At 47.9% G+C, this 19,799-nt stretch overlaps 1 protein-coding gene across 2 annotated transcripts in view; it reads left to right on the top strand.

The window, feature by feature from the left end:
• The window catches only part of CARD11 (caspase recruitment domain family member 11), a 94,800-nt gene extending 76,299 nt beyond the window's left edge, over positions 1-18,501 (top strand). For both annotated transcript variants that reach the window (XM_083711333.1, XM_083711332.1), the window contains exons 18-24: positions 3,176-3,272; positions 4,109-4,204; positions 5,702-5,834; positions 7,248-7,427; positions 9,520-9,644; positions 15,274-15,389; positions 16,037-18,501. In XM_083711333.1, coding sequence (XP_083567459.1) covers positions 3,176-3,272; positions 4,109-4,204; positions 5,702-5,834; positions 7,248-7,427; positions 9,520-9,644; positions 15,274-15,389; positions 16,037-16,241 — 952 coding nt within the window. In that variant the 3' untranslated portion in view covers positions 16,242-18,501. The remainder of the gene's footprint in view (positions 1-3,175; positions 3,273-4,108; positions 4,205-5,701; positions 5,835-7,247; positions 7,428-9,519; positions 9,645-15,273; positions 15,390-16,036) is intronic.
• Positions 18,502-19,799: the final 1,298 nt, after the last annotated feature.

Raw genomic sequence — 19,799 nt, 5'->3', positions numbered from 1 at the left:
TCACTTCTGCGTCTCGTAATCTGAGTTTGTACTCCCTGTGCTTTCTGTTCTACCACTTTCTGAGCCCTTCTCGACTTTGGGGAGGGCGGTGGAGGAAGGCTGTCTAGAGACTGTGAATCTGTTAGCCCTCTCCCTTCCAGTGTCTCTTCTCCTAGCTGTCCCCCATCCAGTATTTCCCAGCTTCTGCCTTCTGAACTATGTCCCTCTGCAAACCGCTGTTCCAAATCTATACTGTCCTCCTGCTCCTGGGAAGATTCAGGAGCAGGGGTTGGGGAGGCTCCCACCATTCCTCCTCAGTGCAGCCCTCCTCAGCACGGCCCTGACACAAGCAGGATTCAAACACAATAACACTCCCCCTTCCTGTGGCTTCCAGCAACTGGCCGTGAAAGCAGAGCAGAGCTGTCATTCCCAGCAGCCATCAATCGCTTTCTCCTCCATTAAATCTGCCCAATCCTCTTTGAAAGCCATCCAGGCTGGTGACCATCGTTGCCTCCTGTGGAAGTGAGTTCCATAGTTCAACTATGCACTGTGTGTTCTCTTCCCTCCACCCCTGTTTCATCCCTCCCTGCTGCACAAGCCATGGGCTCCCCTCCCATTCCTGGAGCTCTAGGGGCCCGGTTCCTGCTCAATCACTTTGTCCATTGCCCCACCAACTCCACCTTGAGTTTTCAAAAACCACATCCAGTCCCACCAATCCAGGGGATGTTGTTGCCCTGCTATGTCTGTCCATGGTAACAACCTCTCCACCATCTGGCTTGCAGAGATGCCAACACAGACGGAGCAGATCCTGCCTTCCTGGAGAACTCTCAGGTGGCTTTGCCAGTCTAAGGACCAGAACTGCTTGCCATGCCAAGTTGTGCCAACCCCATTCGTTGCAAGGGTTGCAAGGGGCGTGTCGTTGCTGGATCAATATATTTGCTTGTGTAGCATCTGCTGGGCCTTTTAACTGCATTCTGGCTGTGTGAGCCAGTGTGGTGTAGTGGTTAGGAGCAGTGGACTTGTAATCTGGTGAACTAGGTTCACTTCCCTGCTCCTCCACAGCTGCTGGGAGACCTTGGGCCAGTCACACTTCTCTGAAGTCTCTCAGCCCCACTCACCTCACAGAGTGTTTGCTGTGGGGGAGGAAGGGAAAGAAGATTGTTAGCCACTTTGAGACTCCTTAGGGTGGTGATAAAGCGGGATATCAAATCCAAACTACTACTACTACTACTCATAGGCGCCGACTCCATGGGGCCTGAGGGGGCCCGAGCCCCCTCAAAAATTCATTTGGGGGGCTCTGCCCCCCCAATAATTTAAGAAAATTATTAGTTATATTATGCTTTGTAAAATCACAAAATTATGTTGGTATTTTTTATTTTCCTTGTTTGACGATAGTTACCTTTTAAAATACATTCAGTAATGAGTTAAAACAAAGCCACTCCCGATCTAGAGAGGGGGTGGGGTTGCGGGCTCTCGACCCATCAACAATCTCGCGGGGCTGGCGTCAGCCCCGCAAGAAGCGGGGATTCCCCCTAGCTCATTAATATTCGCCGCCCACGGCGGCAGCCAATCGGCTGCTGCAAAGGGTGGGCCCTCACAGGTTCACTTAAGGTCGGGGCAGCCCGGGGCTCGCCCCTTTCGTTCCCCCAGCAGCAGCGGTTTGGAGGTCTTGGGCCCCCCCAATATTTTTTATAAGTCGGTATGGGCCCCCGCCCCCCCAATATTTTTTATAAGTCGGCGCCCCTGCTACTACTACTACTGCTACTCTTCTTCTTCTTTCTAAACAAGCATTTCCACAGAAGCTACAACTTTGAGTTCTGCATTGAGTGGTTGCTGGGACAGCCCCCGTCTGATGTTGATGGGCCCCACCCTGTCTTACCTGTCGGTGCACACTGCATGCCAAAGGGGGCTGGGAATGGGGCAATTTGATTTCCCACAATGCTCTGGAACACCCAACATGGTGTCACTCTGGGGCACTGGGAGAAGTGAAGTGAAGGGCTTGGGGCAAGTTCCAAAGCTGGTGGGTCATAGGAAGCCAGGTGCTGATAAGAGGGCTGTCAACTCTAGAGCAAGTGGAAGCAACACAGTGAAAATGGCTTGGCTGCCCCGATGGTGCAGTGGGTTAAGGGAGCTGTTTTTGCAGTAGCTGCTTCGAAGATTCCTGCAAAATTGCTTCCAGAGACAGCTATGCATTGTCATGGTGATGCCCTGATTTAAGGGTGATTTTTATTATTGATTCCTTTGCCTCTGTGCGTGCACGCATTTTAAAAAAAATACCTCTGCTTTCATTGCCTGCTTTTTATCCTCGATTCTGGCTTTTATTTACTGTGTTTTATAGACATGGTGTTTTCGGTATTTGTATTTGCAATTGCGGTTTGCTTAATATATCTTCGAGCTCGTTTGAGTTTTGCAAAAGGCTTTGCCTGCGAGCAATAAAAATCTTCTGAGAGGCCGGAGTCGTAGATCGCATTGTTTTCTTGCACAAGGTCCATTGTGCAACCTGTGATCACTCAAGTCTCTGCTGCCAGTCAGAGTGGCCAATGGAATGTGACTTGGAATGAGGCAACTCTGTGTGTTTGCATTTGAAAATGCCCTAAACAAGGAGCTAGGGATGGGATAAACATTTGGCTTGGTTCGCATTTTAATGCAAAACCTACCTAATTCATGCTTTCCAAAGCAATACACAAACAGATACTTAGTTACCCCTTAAAATTTATGCACTTCTCTAAATTTTACAATGCGGTTATCCTGCCAGTTAATGAGTACAGTCTATATATTATGTGAAAGTGAACACAAAAATATATCTATTAGTAAGAATTGACCATCCTGTTTCATTTTTGCCCTGTTTTGTCCATTCCATCCTCCTTTTCATGGATTTTTTGAAATAATGCATGAAAAGTTTGCATTTAACTTGCATGCGTTATTTTATGCATGCATAATTTTCAATGCACCTTTTTGCAAAATTCGCATTTTGTACACATTTTAACAGTAAAAGAACATGTTTTCACACACACTTTCTGCTCAGCAAAACGGCATTGTGAAATCTGGGAAAGCACGTAATACCATCAGGAGTTGCTTTCCAACCTGCCAACGAGTTCCAGACTGTCAATTTGGGTAAGCCCACTGCAAAAAGCAGACCGGCCGAATCCCTCCTCAATCCCTATATGTTAGTGACAATAATCTCAATGGTTTGCAGAGCGCAGCAGCTCCTCCTAGTGAAACTTCAGCGCCTGATGAATAGAGGTAACAAGGATGAGATTGACAGTTCGTACGGTACACTCCGAACCCCTCGGGTGAGTAGCCGATTCCACATCCACTTCAGCTTTAGAGTCTGAGCTGCCCTCTGCCACAGCCTCTTCCGGTTCACTAAACCCTGTTCCCTCTCCTGCTGCTGACACGTCCTCCTCACAATCTGCTCCTTCTCCTCCTGACCGCTCATCATCACCCAACCACCAGTCCCCTGGCTCAGAGTCTTCTTCCTCGGGGGGTTCCCTAGGGGGGTTCCCCGGCTGCTGCCTCCCACCACTCCTGAACATCCAGCCAGTCAGCAGTTGCCATCCTGGAAATTCTTCAGATCAAGGGGATCTCATCATGTTGACAGAAGTTTTGAACCCTGGGAGGGAGGGAGGGGAAGACCACTCTAGAACAGGGTCTCCAATCTGCAGCGTTCAATTCAGAACGGTACTATCAGTGCTTTCCCCACCCAAAGAAAAAATGTTTAGGGGTACTCTCATTTTCCTACTCATATAGAAATACTGCCCCCCAATGAGGCCAAACTTAGATTCACAAAATGTTTAGGGGTATGCGTACCCCCATGTCCCCCCATAAAAAAGCACTGGGTACTACGGTCAATGGTATCGAAAACTGAGGAGATCTGTTGCTCGACTGCACCTCTCACAATTCCTGGTCCTTAGCTATGCTGGCTTGGACTGATGGGGTTTGGGGTCCAGCAATACCCTGATGGCCACAAGTTCCCCACACTTGACCTGCACTGCAGGGGGTTGGCCTAGATGAGCCTCAGGGTCCCTTCCAACTCTACAGTTCTACGATTCTAGGGCCCAGAACTGCCAACAAAGGTGCATTGAACAGGCTTGATGATTCTTTCTCCAATGTTTTTCTTTTCTACCAGAATACACTGCAGCCAGAAGAGGTTATGCCACCAAGTGACCCCAAAGCCAGCCCTCGCCTCTCTCGGGCCAGTTTCCTTTTGGGTCAAATCTTACAGGTAGAAAAGTAACTCTCCAAAAATCCCTTTTGTGCCAAATATGTTTTTAGCTGGCAAATGAAAATAATAATAATAATAATAATAATAATAATAATAATAATAATAATAATAATAATAATTTATTATTTATACCCCGCCCATCTGGCTGGGTTTCCCCAGCCACTCTGGGCGCCTCCCAATCGAATATTAAAAACACGATACAGCATTAAACATTAAAAACTTCCCTAAACAGGGCTGCCTTCAGATGTCTTTTTAAAGTAGAGTAAAGCCTCAGTGCCTAGGACTTGCCGATCGAAAGGTCGGCGGTTCGAATCCCTGTGGCGGGGTGCGCTCCCGCTGCTCGGTCCCAGCGCCTGCCAACCTAGCAGTTCGAAAGCACCTCCGGGTGCAAGTAGATAAATAGGGACCGCTTACCAGCGGGAAGGTAAACGGCGTTTCCGTGTGCGGCTCTGGCTCGCCAGAGCAGCGATGTCACGCTGGCCACGTGACCCGGAAGTGTCTACGGACAGCGCTGGCCCCTGGCCTCTTGAGTGAGATGGGCGCACAACCCCAGAGTCTGGCAAGACTGGCCCGTACGGGCAGGGGTACCTTTACCTTTACCTTTTAATTGCTTATTTATTTGACATCTGGTGGGAGGATGTTCCACAGGGCAGGCACCACTACCGAAAAGGCCCTGTGCCTGGTTCCCTGTAACCTCGCTTCTCACAGGGAGGGAACTGCCAGAAGACCCTCGGCACTGGACCTCAGTGTCCAGGCAGAACGATGGGGGTGGAGACGCTCCTTGAGGTATACTGGACCGTGGCCGTTTAGGGCTTTAAAGGTCAGCACCAACACTCTGAATTGTGCTCAGAAACATACTGGGAGCCGATGCAGATCTCTCAGGACCGGTGTTATATTGTCCCAGAGGCCACTCCCAGTCACCAGTCTAGCTGCCACATTCAGGATTAGTTGTAGTTTCTGGGTCACCTTCAAAGGTAGCCCCACATGGAGCGCATTGCAGTAGTCCATGTGGGAGATAACCAGAGCATGCACCACTCTGGTGAAACAGTCCACGGGCAGGTAGGGTCTCATCCTGTGTGCCAGATGGAGCTGGTAGACAGCTGCCCTGGACACAGAATTGACCTGCACCTCCATGGACAGCTGTGAGTCCAAAATGACTCCCAGGCTGCACACCTGGTCCTTTAGAGGCACAGTTACCCCATTCAGGACCAAAGCCTGCCTTTTTCACCACAGTTCCCTTGGCTTATGGCTCATTTTCTGCAAGTCCCGTTTCCCCGCTGCTGCCTACCAGAGAAATTCATGAGGCCGAGTTATGGGTGGGGGGTGCCTCTTTTTAAATGGGAACAGAGGGTACTGCGCTCCCAAACCAATGACTCTGTGCTTCCACTCCGTGCTTCCATCCTGGTTGTTCGACAAGCAACAAGTGGCCTGCCTTGGTGTCAGGGACAGAAATGCCAACAAAGCTTACCTTGACAAGGGTCTCTCCTCTGCTCTCAGTTTGTCAGCAGGTCGGAGAACAAATATAAGCGCATGAACAGCAACGAGCGAGTCCGCATCGTCACTTCGAAAGACACGCGGGTCAGGACAGAGGGGCACCCGGTGACAAAGGCCCTGCTGGACAGATTTGAAGGTACCAAGTTATGCAGCAGAGGGGCTGGCATTCAATGATGCACCTGGGAACTTGGCAGGAAGAGAACTCTAAGGAGAGCAAAGTTGGTTTGGGGTGGTCAGGACAATGGCAACCAGGAAATCCTTATTGCATCCCTGCTGGCTAGTGAACACAGTGTTGCACCCGCCCCAGTTTCCAGGGGATCCTGTGCTAATCCAGGGTTTGGTTTCCTTGGAATGATGGGTAGTGGAGACTGTGGAGCCTTTAGAATATTTGGTTTTATTTGCACATGAATAAGAGGGAAGCAGGTGGCACTGTGGGTTAAACCACAGAGCCTAGGACTTGCCGATCAGGTCAGCGGTTCGAATCCCTGTGACGGGGTGAGCTTCCGTTGCTCGGTCCCTGCTCCTGCCAACCTAGCAGTTCAAAAGCACATCAAAGTGCAAGTAGATAAATAGGCACCGCTCCGGCGGGAAGGAAAACGGCGTTTCCGTGTGCTGCTCTGGTTCGCCAGAAGCAGCTTAGTCATGCTGGCCACATGACCCGGAAGCTGTATGCTGGCTCCCTCAGCCAATAAAGCGAGATGAGCGCCACAACCCCAGAGTCGGTCAAGGCTGGACCTAATGGTCAGGGGTCCCTTTACCTTTACCTTTTACCATCTGAGTATAGGATAGTGCAGGGTTTCCTAAACTTGGGTCTCCAGCTGTTTTTGGAGTACAACTCCCATCATCCCTAGCTGGCAGGACCAGCGGTCAGGGATGCTGGGAACTGTAATCCTAAAACAGCTGGACACTCAAGTTTGGGAAACCCTGGGATAGAGGGGCTCACAGCATCAACTCTCCAGCAAATCTTGCTCCCCTATTAGGATTCCAGCAAAGCCCAAACTTTGGGTCCAGCACAGAGCAGACATGTCTCTTTCTCTCCAGCTTCCAGCATACCAAGGCAGTGAAATCTAAAAGCATAGAAAACTACAGGGGCATTGGAGAAGTTTTATTCTTGAACCCACATTCAAGATTTTCAGTAGCAAGGTGATAAGTGCTCTGTGGTGCACTTATCTGTGGTGTTGAAACTTAGGGGTCTTGCTTTGGTTTCATTAAATGCTTAGAAACTGTGCAGAATATAGGTAATAACCAACACACTTTAATGTAACAAACTGTAATTTGAGCAAGATTTTGATTTTTTGCACCATATTTAACAAGCAGGGACTGTGCAAATCTATTATTTGACCTCTTCTGACACCCTGTTGCACATCTTGCACATTACACACTTGTTTTCTAGCCAGACTGGTAGGTTCCGTTGCACCCGTCACCACCAAGCCTTTTGTCTGGTGGATGCATTTTTCTGTGTTCTGACACCACCCTTCCCACTCTAGGACTTTTCATAGTGGTCCCCTGACTGCGTTTCTGGAGTTTAAATGCTCCCCTCTCTCCCCAGAGTTTGACTCGGTGAGCGAGATCAACAAGAGCTTCAGCCTGATCCCATACAGCTCGGTGAGACCCATCCATTGTGACCGTCGGCGCCCTGTCCTCTTCACACCCACAATGCTCTCCAAGACCTTCATCCAGAAGCTTCTCAACTCAGGAGGGGCCCTGGAGTTCAATCTATGCAAGCCAGGTAATCTCACCAGGGAGAGCATCTGCTGGGTGTGTTAAATGCCTACCTGTCAGGTGACAGAGGAAACAACCCCCACGGCAGGTTGCCAGGAATGGATAAGACAAGGAAAGTCCTTACCATCTGCTTTTTATTCAATATTTACAGAGAGGGGCTTGGAATGCAGACTCTTGGAATAATGACATTGTCCCGAGTGACTCTCCACTCCCTTTTTCTCTCCCACTTCCTCATTCGTCATCTCTTCTACGGATGGCGCTGAGGGTCCTTTGTTTCCGAGCCTTCTGCTCTACTGCTTTCAAGGCTCTCCAGATTCTGGGAGAGGGGAGGTCTGGAAGGCTTTCTAAAGACATGGTGTCCATCAGCTGTTGCCCTCCTGGTGGTTCCTCTTGCTCCTCCTCTTCTCCCATTATTTTCCAGCTTTCCCCCTCATCTGCCTCTGAGCTGTGACCTCCCTCAAACCCCTGTTGTAATTCTGAACCGTCTTCTTCTCTGGAAGGGTCAGGCTGGGGAAGTGGTCTCCACCATTCCTCTTCTGCCCAGTCCCTTGTACTACCTAACCCAAGAATAGGCAAACTCCGCCCTCCAGATGTTTTGGAACTACAACTCCCATCATCCCTGATCACTGGTCCTGTTAGCTAGGGGTGATGGGAGCTGTAGTCCTAAAACATCTGGAGGGCCAAGTCTGCCTGTGCCTGACCTAACCTGTCAATACAGATCCACAACTTCCTTGCTTCAAACCAAACAAATCCAACATATTCCACATTGAACATAGTAGGGATTTCTTTCCAAGTAAATGTGCATAAGATCATGCCCTAATCATGATTAAGGGACGCACACTGGCACCTGTGGCCTTGAATAAAGATTGGACAAATTCACGGTGGGCGGCCATTATAGCTAAAGAGGGTGCCCCACATTGAGAAGCAAGACACCTCTAGATCAGTTTTCACCCAACTGGTGCCCTCCAGAGTTTTGGACCTCAACTCCCATCAGCTCCATGGCTGTGCTGCCTGGGGCTGATGGGAGTTGTAGTCCGATACATAGATATCACACAGAAGCTGGGAATATATAGTAGAAGTCAGCCATTGTCTGAAGAATTTATTTGGCTGCTGCTGAGTTCTGGATTAGATTCACCTCCTTGGTCTGCTCCAACAAGCAACACAATCCTTGGGTTGTCAGACCCTTTCCATGCATATCCATTTGTTATATCTGTTGCAGATATTGCACACATTGTCAAAATACGGCCTTTCAAAGGTGTCTGACACTGCAAGGTGGGCTGGCAATCACACAAACGCCAGCTATTCTCCTGTCCTGGCAGTCCCTGTGCATTTTCTTGAAACAGATCATGCTCAGGTTCAGCAGATTTAACTAGCTGGTGGATAAACACACAGCCAACTATGTCCTCTGCCAGCTAAAGCCCTGGAGTTGTAAATCTGAGGATAATAACAAGAGCAAATCATTATCCTGCACCTTTTATATGCTGTGTCCTATTCATCTCAGTACTTTAGGGTTTCTCAAGCATTGACTGTGGCTCAGTTTGGATTAAAGTCAAGTTTCAGACGTAGGAATGAGGCAAGTTAGATGTCCAAAGCCTCCATCTCATCATAAGGGCTTGTGTGGTGAACCAGATGAAATGGTGGTCTTAGATGTGGGGATCTTTGATCTACATCCCCCCCGACTCAGCTGTGAAGTCAACTGGATGACTTTTAAAAGCCACTCAACCTAACCTACCTGAAAGGGCTTTTAAGAAGCTGAATTTACTATGAATGGGCTCCTCTTGTGGGGAAACAAACCACAATTCCTGTCCTTGTTATCATTCTCTTCTCTTTCCTACTAAAACGAGTTCTGAAAAAGTGTGGCAAGGGTCTGCCCCTTCTGAGTGTTCCCTCCAGTTTATCAAGGAGTAGGGGAAGTGTTTTGAGGTCTTACAAAAGCAAAACGCTCTTTGTTTGCCAAGGTGGCATCTGAAAGTGGCCTGGTTTTGGTGATGTCTGTCCGCTAGGCGCCGTTGTTTGATGATGGCAAGGATCCTCCAAACCATGACTGGAGATCTTCCATGCTTACTACAAAGTTTGTCTTCGTCTGCCTTCTTTTCCAGATATCATAACGAAAGAAGAATTCTGTAGGAGGCAAAAGACAGAAACAATCATCTATTCCCGCGAGAAGAATCCTCACACCCATGAATGCATTTTTACTGCAAATATTGAAGCGGTCGCTGCCAAGGTAATTGGGGTAGTGCTGGGTCACCCTTCCCCAATGTACTTTGGCCTGACCCTGGAGCGAGGAACCCTTTTTTTTAATGCCAAGGTCCATGTCCCTTGCGGGGGGGGGGGGGGCATCCTGTGAAATTGAATGTTGCAAGATTCAACTGAGATTTTAAAAAGTATTTTTCCATGCAGCACAGAGTTAAACTTTGGAACTCCCTGCCACCAACTTGGGTGGCATTAAAAGAGGATTGGACAAATTCGTGGAGGAGAGGGCTGTCAATGGCTACTAACCCTGTTGGCTCAAGACGGAGTTGGTGGGGCGATGGACAAAGTGATTGAGCTGGAACTGGGTCCCCAGAGCTCCAGGAATGGAAGGGGGAGCCCATGGCTTGTGCAGCAGGGACGGGTGGAGGGATGAAACATGGGTGGAGGGAAGGAAACACGCAGTGCATAGTCGAACTATGGAACTCACTTCCACAGGAGGCAGTGATGGTCACCAGTCTGGATGGCTTTCAAAGAGGATTGGGCAGGTTAATGGAAGAGAGAGCAATTGATGGCTGCTAGGAATGACGGCTCTGCTCTGCTTCCATAGTCAGAGGCAGTGATGTTTCTGAATACCAGTTGCTGCAAACCATGGGAAGGGAGAGTGTTGCTCTTGTGTTCGGGTCTTGCTTGTGTGTTTCCCATAATGGGCAAATAGGCATCTGGTTGGCCACTGTGAGAACAAGATGCTGGGCTGATCTCGCAGGCTCTTCTTTTGTTCTCCCCAGCTGTTTTTTAACTCCCATTAGCATCAGCATAGGAGTTACCATCCAAAACAGCTGGAGGGACTCTACACCGGAGAAGGCAGGCCTAGATTGTTGCGCAATGCAGAGCATATGCCTTTTCTGTAATGCTGAAGGTCTTGTGGTGGGCTCTCCCAAACCGTGAGCCATTCCCAGCACAGTGCTATTGGTTCTGTTTCTTTTGGGAAAGGAAGGACAGGATCATAGAATCATAGAATCATAGAGTTGGAAGAGACCACAAGGACCATCAAGTCCAACCCCCTGCCAAGCAGGAAACACCATCAGAGCACTCCTGACATATGGTTGTCAAGCCTCTGCTTAAAGACCTCCAAAGAAGGAGACTCCACCACACTCCTTGGCAGCAAATTCCACTGTCAAACAGCTCTTACTGTCAGGAGGTTCTTCCTAATGTTTAGGTGGAATCTTCTTTCTTGTAGTTTGGATCCATTGCTCCGTGTCCGCTTCTCTGGAGCAGCAGAAAACAACCTTTCTCCCTCCTCTATGTGACATCCTTTTATATATTTGAACATGGCTATCATATCACCCCTTAACCTCCTCTTCTCCAGGCTAAACATGCCCAGCACTTAAGGTATCTTTGTAAGGGTTGTGTGGGTGTGTGGGTGTGTAGCATTAAGGGTGGGATATAAGCAATCCTGCAAAGTAGGAGAAAGTTGAGTAGCTTCTCTCTCCATGAAGCCTCACCCTCCTCCCCAATTTCACCCGTCTCTGGTTACAAATGTGCAGGTCTTTATCACATACACAGCCCAACAAGACAATGACAAAAATCCACCAACAGCATGCAAATCAATATGGCTGACCTAATCCAAAACACCCACCCACCCCACTCACACATGAAAACAAAGACCACCACAGCCAACCACAAATGAACAGCCACACCCTAGGCCAACCCCAACCTCTCTCACCACCAAAGGAACACAAGTGAACAGCAAAGAAGCTGTACAAGCAACGCTGACACCAAACCCCACATATAGTAAGTAAAATAGAAACATCACCACCTGACCCCACCCCCACCCATCTTTCCCCCCTCCACCTCTATCCCACTATTCTTCCTAATGTCTCAACAAATGAAACCAATTTGTTGTTTTTTTAAAAAAAATGTGTTATGTGGAAAAAATACGAGAGAGAGACATTGGACATGCCTTTGTAAATCAAGAAAATCTTTAATAAAAAATACATTAGAAAAAGACATGTGCAGGTGCCCCAGTTCTCTCTGTGTTTTCTGAATCTGCCAACTGGCTTTTGCACACACACACACACACACACACACACATTTTCCACCCTCCCACCAACTAGAGGTTTTCATCTTTCCCAAACGCTCTAATAGAAGGGTCACCAACCTGTTTAGGCCTGTGAGCACATGGGGCATGGCATGGGCGCTAACCACTCTGATCCCGTCTCACTCCCCCAGATCACCCCTGCCCAAGAAGAAAAAGTGCGTGCGCACACTCACAGTTCATTTTCCCAAGGGATCTGTGCATAGGTCAGGTCCAATAGAATTCATCTGAGCACTGGAAAGAACACAGAGCTGAAAGAGAAAGTGGGAAAGAGAGTCACTCTTCCAACCTCCTCCTTTACACTGTATGCCAGGGGTAGGCAACCTAAGGTCCGTGGGCCGGATCTGGCCCAATCACTTTCTGAATCCGGCCCACGGATGGTCCGGGATTCAGCATGTTTTTACATGAGTAGAATGTGTCATTTTATTTAAAATGCATCTCTGGGTTATTTGTAGGACATAGGAATTGGTTCATTTTCCCCAAAAAATATAATCCGGCCCACCACATGGTCTCAGGGACAAGGGACCAGCCCACAGCAGAAAAAGGTTGCTGACCCCTGCTGTATGCTTTTCAAGGAGGGGAGAGATTAACCACATCATAACCAAGGAGGGGGGCTCAGAGACTTCAGGGGCACCAGCGAAAGACCTCAAGGGCACCATGGTGCCCACGGGCACCACATTGGCGAGCCCCCACTGTAATAGGTGTCCCGGGAGAGGGAGAGGGAGAGTTAACAGAGGAGCTGTCCAACAGAGAGTAGAGGTGTTGCTTCAGCACTGCTTAGACTTCAAGGGAGCCGCTTATAATAGTTGGGAATGCTATCTCACCCCTTCCTGGCCTGTCCTCGGGGCCACGATACAGAGAACTTGAGGAATCAGGCACCTCCCTTGTGTGTAGGGCTCCAGAGACTTGTCCTCATGCTGCTGAAGAAGCATTTTGTACCCTGCCTACTCTGAGTTTTCATTTGGACACCCCAACACCTCTGCCCCAGGATGCAACCATGGTTGACTGGGAGAGAGTCACAAGTAGGGGGAGGAGACCAGTTAGGGGGTCATGTTTCCTCCAAGCCTTACTCCATCCTCCCTCTGAGGAAGCTGGGTGGAATGGCTACTGAGAATTTTAGGCATGTATTTTTCCAGGGCAATGCTGGGCACGCTTAGTGGGACTGCTCCCCAACTGGGGTGAGAGTGGAAGAACGCTTACCAGCTGTCCCCTTTTGTATAAAAGTCAGCTGTCATCATTTTATCCCTCAGTTTCAGCTGCTGAACAGGTTGTGACTATTCTGCAGAGACAAAGAAGAGCATCAGGTTTAAAAAAAAACATAAAAGAGGAATAATTACTGAAAATATGCATGACAGCAGACATTGCCATATGACTAAATAAACCACATGCAGTGCTAATCACAAATCAGGATAAACTCTTAGACCATGAAACAATTTATCAGGCCCTGTGCTCTCTCGCTCCCTTCCCAACCACCTCAAACTCCCACAGAATTTTGGGCACTCTCTCTTTTCAGAATCTCACAGACTAGATAACCCTATTCTTGTTTAAAACTGTTTTTCATATTTTATTTTTTAATTGCCGTAACCCACCTTAAAGTGAAGGGCAGGTAAGAAATAATAATAATAATAATAATAATAATAATAATAATAATAATAATAATAATTGGGGCCTGCAACAGAATGTTGCAGCATAGCACTCCTGTGCAACGTTCCAGCCAGTTAGTCACACCACCTTCCAGAATACTCCATTCCACTCCCACCCCAGTTGGGGAGCATGCTCACTAAGCATGCCCAGTTCCTGTTGGATCCTCCCCCTTAGGGGAAGAATGTTGTACTTCTGCCAATCTTGAGTTTCCTCCAAACTTTCTCTTTTCTTTTGCCTTGGTGGTGCCCTTTTGTGCACATAAATACATGCTCATAGTTCACTATTTGCAGATACATATACTAGACTAGAAGCTTCACCCCACCACATTAACCTCCTAGTGCTTAATATTCTATTGTATAAGGTACTTGACACAAAACTCTGCCGTTGTTCCCTGTCAGTTCCCTCCGTCCCTGCTTTACCCAACCTTCTGCAGCTGTTTTAAACCACCACTTTTCGCCAGTCGGTCTCCCTCCCCCTCCCACCCCATGCCATCACCACTGGTGTTGTGCAACCTGCCTTCTCTTTTGCTCTTCCACCTCACCCTGATGTTGCTCTAGAAATCTTCCAGTGGGGTTTGCGCTCTGACTTCTTGCACATCTAGGACTGTGATGCAGCAATACAAATCCTTCAATGGAGGCTGTGTGATGACAGCCTTACGTTTTTATGTATATAGGAAGATACATAGAATGGTGTGGGATCCTTCTCTTATTCTTTCTGTCACTCTCTTCCTAGTTTGATAATGAAATGTACCTTTCTTCACAATTTATTTTTTCTCTTTCCATTCTTCGTCTTTTTTTCCATTATCAGCTCTCCCTTCTCTCTTTCACTCTCCCTCTACTTTTTTTTTCCAGTCCTTTGTTGCGTGATCCGCCTTGACACAGCCAAGCACCCTTCAGTTCCTCAAATTCACTTTTATGTTTCATGCACCAATATGGAAAGGATGGGAACCTGTTAAAGAGACACACACACACACACACACACACACACAAAAGGAGGGTCTGAGCTGCAGAAAGAGACAATGATGTGTAGAACAAAGATTATAATGTCAAACCCAAACAGATGGCATGAAATGCCGGATGCTTGTTACGCAGCAGGGAACAAACAGCCAGACGAGAGTAGTGGAGGGTTTTTCTCTTTCTTTTGAGAAGTAATTACAGAACATGTTGCAACTGAGCAAACAAAGTTCAATTATGTCGGTACGTTTGGTACATGCTACCTTCATTTTGACATAATCCCCGCCTTCAGATCAGTTAATTCTCTTTTGGAAAGGGGGCCTTTGCAGCAAGTTATCCCGTGGTGAGAGAAAGGATGGGTTTTGTCGACGGACTGCCCAAATCTTTAGTGGTGCAGCATCATCCAAGTTACATGGTGCTTTATGGAGGGTTGGGGCCAGGGGTTGGGGTGAGCCACAGAACTGGCACCAGCCATAGATTGAGAACTTCAGAACAGCCTGCTAGATCAGTCCAGTGGTCCATCTCGTTCTCGAAGTGGCTGAACAGTCAGCTATTGTGAGAAACCAACACACAGGATTTGGGCACAAGAGCAACTCTCCCCTCTGTGGTTTCCAGCAGCTGTGCTTTGGGGGGGTTCCCCACTCCTGGGTCCCCACAACGGCCTTGTGGTAAAGATGAGTTTGGCAAGATGTGGCTGCGTGAGGGTAGTGGGGGCACCAGGCCTAAGGAGACGCAAAGGAAGATGGACAGGGTCATTTAAGAGAGCAGAGCTGGAAGAGCGAACGTTGTAGGCAGAAATATCCAGGCTAAAGGACAAGAGGGGCAAGTCCTTGGACAACATCAAAGGGAAGGTTGATGCATAAAGCCATTTGATCAGAAGGACAATTGGCCTGACCTGTTTGAGATTGTGTGCTTACAAGCCCCAAGATGTGCATACCAAAGTCCTTTTCCTGACTTCCTGTTTACAGAACAAACATTGCCTGCTTGAAGCTGGGATCGGCTGCACAAAGGATTTAATCAAAGCCAGGATATATCCTATTGTTCTCTTTATTAAAGTCTCGGAAAAAAATATCAAGAAGTTCAGGTATGGCGCAATTCAATACCACATTCACAACGCACATAGCTCCACTTTCACGCCACCTGTTTAAAGCAATATCCTACCACTTGAAACTGTCGTGGGTTCCCCCAGAGGCTTCTGGGAGCACTTTGATAAAAGTGCCGAGAGCTGTTTGGATAACCCACAAGTTCCCTCCCAGAGCTACAAGTCTCAGAGTGGTTTAACAGTCAATCCTTCTTCACAGAGAACTCTGGGAAGTGTGCCCAAAACCGACTGTAAAAAAAAAAAAATGCATGATACAAACCGCATTGCATTCGGGGAAGTTGGATTGCAGAATTGTGTCGTGCAAAATTCACATGAAAGTACTGGCGATTTTCATGAGGATTTCTTATTTTAATTGAAACTGTGGGGAACGGAACTTAAACTTGGGAAAATGAGAAGCTAAAAGGAACCAAAACTGACATATTTTCCTACTCTTAAGTGTCATACAGGTGCATTCATGAAAAAATCAGGCCTATACGCTTCCTAGTATTTTGCTTTTTTGTGGGGGAGGGGGTTGGCTCAGGAGTGCGAAAAGAAGTTGGGGGATTTGTTTGAACGGAAGGAAAAAGAGGCTGTGTGCGCATACATACGTATTAAATGCATATCCCCTTTGGTTTCCTTGCATGAAACAGGAAGCTGCTCCCAAACCCATTGGTTGAGGACGAATTATTACGGACATGCCGCCAGAATGAAAAAGAACTGGAGGGTTTGCCGTGCCTTTACTCCTCTTTGGAGGCCGACGCCTGGAGCAGCATTGAGGACCTCCTACGGATCATCAAGGAGAAGGTTTGGGAAGAACAGCAGAAGACCATCTGGATCGACGAGGATCAGTTGTGAAGCCCAACAGGGGGTGCGGACAACAAGGAACTAGCTGGTCGTTTCAAAGAGCTGCGTTGGAGGCTCTGAGATACCTCTGATGTAGAGCCCTGGTTCCATCCATAGCAGGGGCAGGGACTCTCGACAACTGGCAGAAGGTGGAGCATGAGAGAGGAATCAAAGGCTCTGAGCACACAGCAACGGGCATCCCAGATGCCTCTTTAGGATTTTGACCAGGTTTGTGTCACTCAGAGGGGTTGACACTTGCCTCTTCCGGAGCAGCCGTGACTGAAGGACGGAGATCTCAAAGAGAAGTTCAAAGCTGCTTGCTGCAGTTCTCAAAATGGGAGACACACTAAGAGGACTTCCGCAGTTTCTAGGAAGAACTGGCTGCAACCCTTGCCACCTCCCTGCACTGACATAGTCTCTTTGGAGAGACCCCACATGCCGACCACAAATGAATGTATTCCACAGAAGAGGTTTCGGGCTGCTCAGCGCTTATATTTCACTACAAAATGCATAACCAGTTTCATGCCAGGTTGCCACAACTTCCACCAAAGAACTTAAAATTCTTAGATCCCTAACGTCCTACTCCTTCCCTCCTGCCCCCCATGGCATCACAACATCACAACCAGAGTTTGCCCAGGTTTGGGAAAGGCTGTTTTATTGCTACTGCATGGAATACAGTGGTACCTCAGGTTACAGATGCTTCAGGTTACAGACTCCGCTAACCCAGAAATAGTACCTCTGGTTAAGAACTTTGCTTCAAGATGAGAACAGAAATCACGCGGCGGCAGCGGGAGGCCCCCTTAGCTAAAGTGGTACCTCAGGTTAAAAACAGTTTCAGGTTAAGAACGGACCTCCAGAACGAATTAAGTTCTTAACCCGAGGTACCACGGTACTCTGCATTTTTCAGATAGAAGAGTCATCAATCTTGGAAAAGCAGAAATATTTCACATACTTCATCTCTACAAACATTCACATTTTTCCCCCCCAACCCTGTTCTGCATCATGGGTCCCCCCCAGCAGGGGCTGTTGCAGCTTTGGCAGAGTTCTCCCGCCCACCCCCTGGCTCCGACGATGACTGCCGCCTCCTCTAGAGATTAATAATATGTGTGATGCCACCCCGTGAGCATTCCACCCCCATGGTGCCACCCAGTGAGGGATCACGAAGTGCAAGATGGCTACATCTCGGCATAGCCAATCAGCTGCGACTGTGCGATGACATCGCCAAGGTCCACAGAGAGCAGGGCAACGCAAATGAATAGATGGGTGTATCCCCAAGGAGCGTCGCAGGCTTGCTGCAAAGGGAAAGGCCTTTCTCAGCACTGCCAAAAACGTTGACGAGAAACGGCGAGTGGTTTAGCCGGAGCATTCCTGTTTAAACCAGCTGAAGTCCATAGTGCAGATATGCCAGGCACAGTCAGATTTGGCCCTCCAGGTGTTTTGGGACTACAACTCCCATCATCCCTGACCACTGGTCCTAGGGGTGATGGGAGTTGTAGTCCCAAAACATCTGGCGGGCTGAGTTTGCCTATGCCTGAGATATGCCTTTTGCCTTAGGTCACATTCACACCTGACATAGTAAGCGCTATGATTCCTCTTTAAACTGTCATGGCGTGCCCCAAGGAATTCTGGGAGCTGTAGTTTGTGAAGGATGCTGAGAGTTGATGGGAGATCACCTACTGCCCTAAAAGAACTACATTTCTCAGAGCAGTGTAACAGCCAATCCCACTTCCCAGGAAAGTCTGGGAATTGTGGTTCTGGGAGGAGAAGAGGGTCTCCTACTAACTCTCAACACCCGAAAGAAATGACAGCTCCCAAGATTCTTTGGTGGGAGCCATGAATGTTTAAAGTGATATCACAGTGCTTTGGCCTTAGAAACCTTGGCTGTCTGTAGTATAAACAGAAGGGTCCGCCAGGCCCTCCAGCCATGTGCTTCTATGTGCCTGTGCACCTCAATGGGCTAAAATAAATTAAGGTTGCACAGCTGCGCCTGGCAGATTGTGCCCTCCGCGTTCAGTCACCGTGCACTCTCCCCGTCCAGTCCTTTGAAGAATACAGATTGCCACGGGCTTTGGAGCTGGCAGCTAGAACAATTCCCCCACTTTAAAAAATCTTAAATTAAGCAGTGAGTTTTTCCACATGCCCATAGCAAGCTGCCTTGTCACTTGACATATTTTCTTCTATATAAACATTTATGAGCACATAAAAATAACAGGCTCTTTCGTTCTTTCTGTCTCTCTCTCTCTCTCTTAATAAATTGCACCATTGGAAATGCTGCGGTTTTTAGTCCTTTCGCTGATTGCAACAGGCTGTGAGCTGAGAGGGAAGGATGCAAGGAACTCCAAAATAACTCATATGTGGTTTTGGTAAAGTTGGTACCTGCACTGAAGAGGAAGGAAACCTCGAAGGTTATTTATAAATGTATAACTCATTAGAGCGTAGTGCTAGTTAGAGCGTGATAACGCCAAGGTTGCAGGTTTGAGCCCCGTATGGGACAGCTGCATATTCCTGCATTGCGGGGGGCTGGACTAGATGATCCTCAAATCCCTTCCAACTCTACAATTCAGGATTGTGTGTGAGTGTGTGTGTGAGAGAGAGAGAGATTCATACTTCTTGTTGTGTTTGCTTCAGGTTAAATCTTTACAGGTTGCGTCCCGCAGCAACCTGGAAGTACCAGAAAGAGTTATTTCTGGGTTTCGCCGCTCGCGCATGCGCAGACGCTCAAAACGATGTTACACAAAAGCGCAGACACGGCAAATCACGACCCACAGAAACGGGTTGCATTCTGCTCATATTGCAAATGGGGCTTCGGCACGGATCCTGTTCACAACCAGAGGTACCACTGTAGATAGACAGACAGACAAACAGACAGATAGATAGATGGATGATGATAGATAGATAGATGATAGATAGATAGATGATAGATAGATAGATAGATGATAGATAGATAGATAGATGATAGATGATAGATAGATGATAGATAGATAGATAGATAGATAGATAGATAGATAGATAGATGATAGATAGATAGATAGATAGATAGATAGATAGATAGATAGATAGATGATAGATGATATGGTCACAAGGTCGTCAGTTCGAATCTGCACAATGGGGTGAGCTCCCGTTGCTCTGTCGCAGCTCAGTGCAAGTAGATAAATAGGTACTGCTGTGGCGGGAAGGTAAATGGCATTTCCGTGTGCTCTGGTTTCCGTCACTGTGTCCCATTGTGCCAGCAGCGGTTAAGTCCTGCTGGCCACATGACCCGGAAAGCTCTCTGTGGACAAACGCCGGCTCCCTTGGCCTGAAAGTGAGATGAGCGCCACAATCCCATAGTCGCCTTTGACTGGGCTTTACTGTCCAGGGGTCCTTTACCTTTACACACACACACACACCAAAAAATAAATATGAAAAGTAAATGATGCTTTGTGCTGGCAAGGTGGGATTCAGCATCTGCAGTGAGAAAAACAAACAAATTAGACAGCTTATCTTTACCAATCTGCTTTGGCCAGCTAATCAAATGATTTTGTATTATATAAAGCCAGGATTGTGCAGTTCAGCACATAAGGGATTTGT

Source organism: Podarcis gaigeae (assembly GCF_964106915.1).
Source record: "Podarcis gaigeae genome assembly, chromosome: 14".
NCBI lineage: Eukaryota > Metazoa > Chordata > Lepidosauria > Squamata > Lacertidae > Podarcis > Podarcis gaigeae.
Note: the sequence above shows the minus strand (reverse complement) of the source record. Positions and strands in the feature narration are given on the sequence as shown.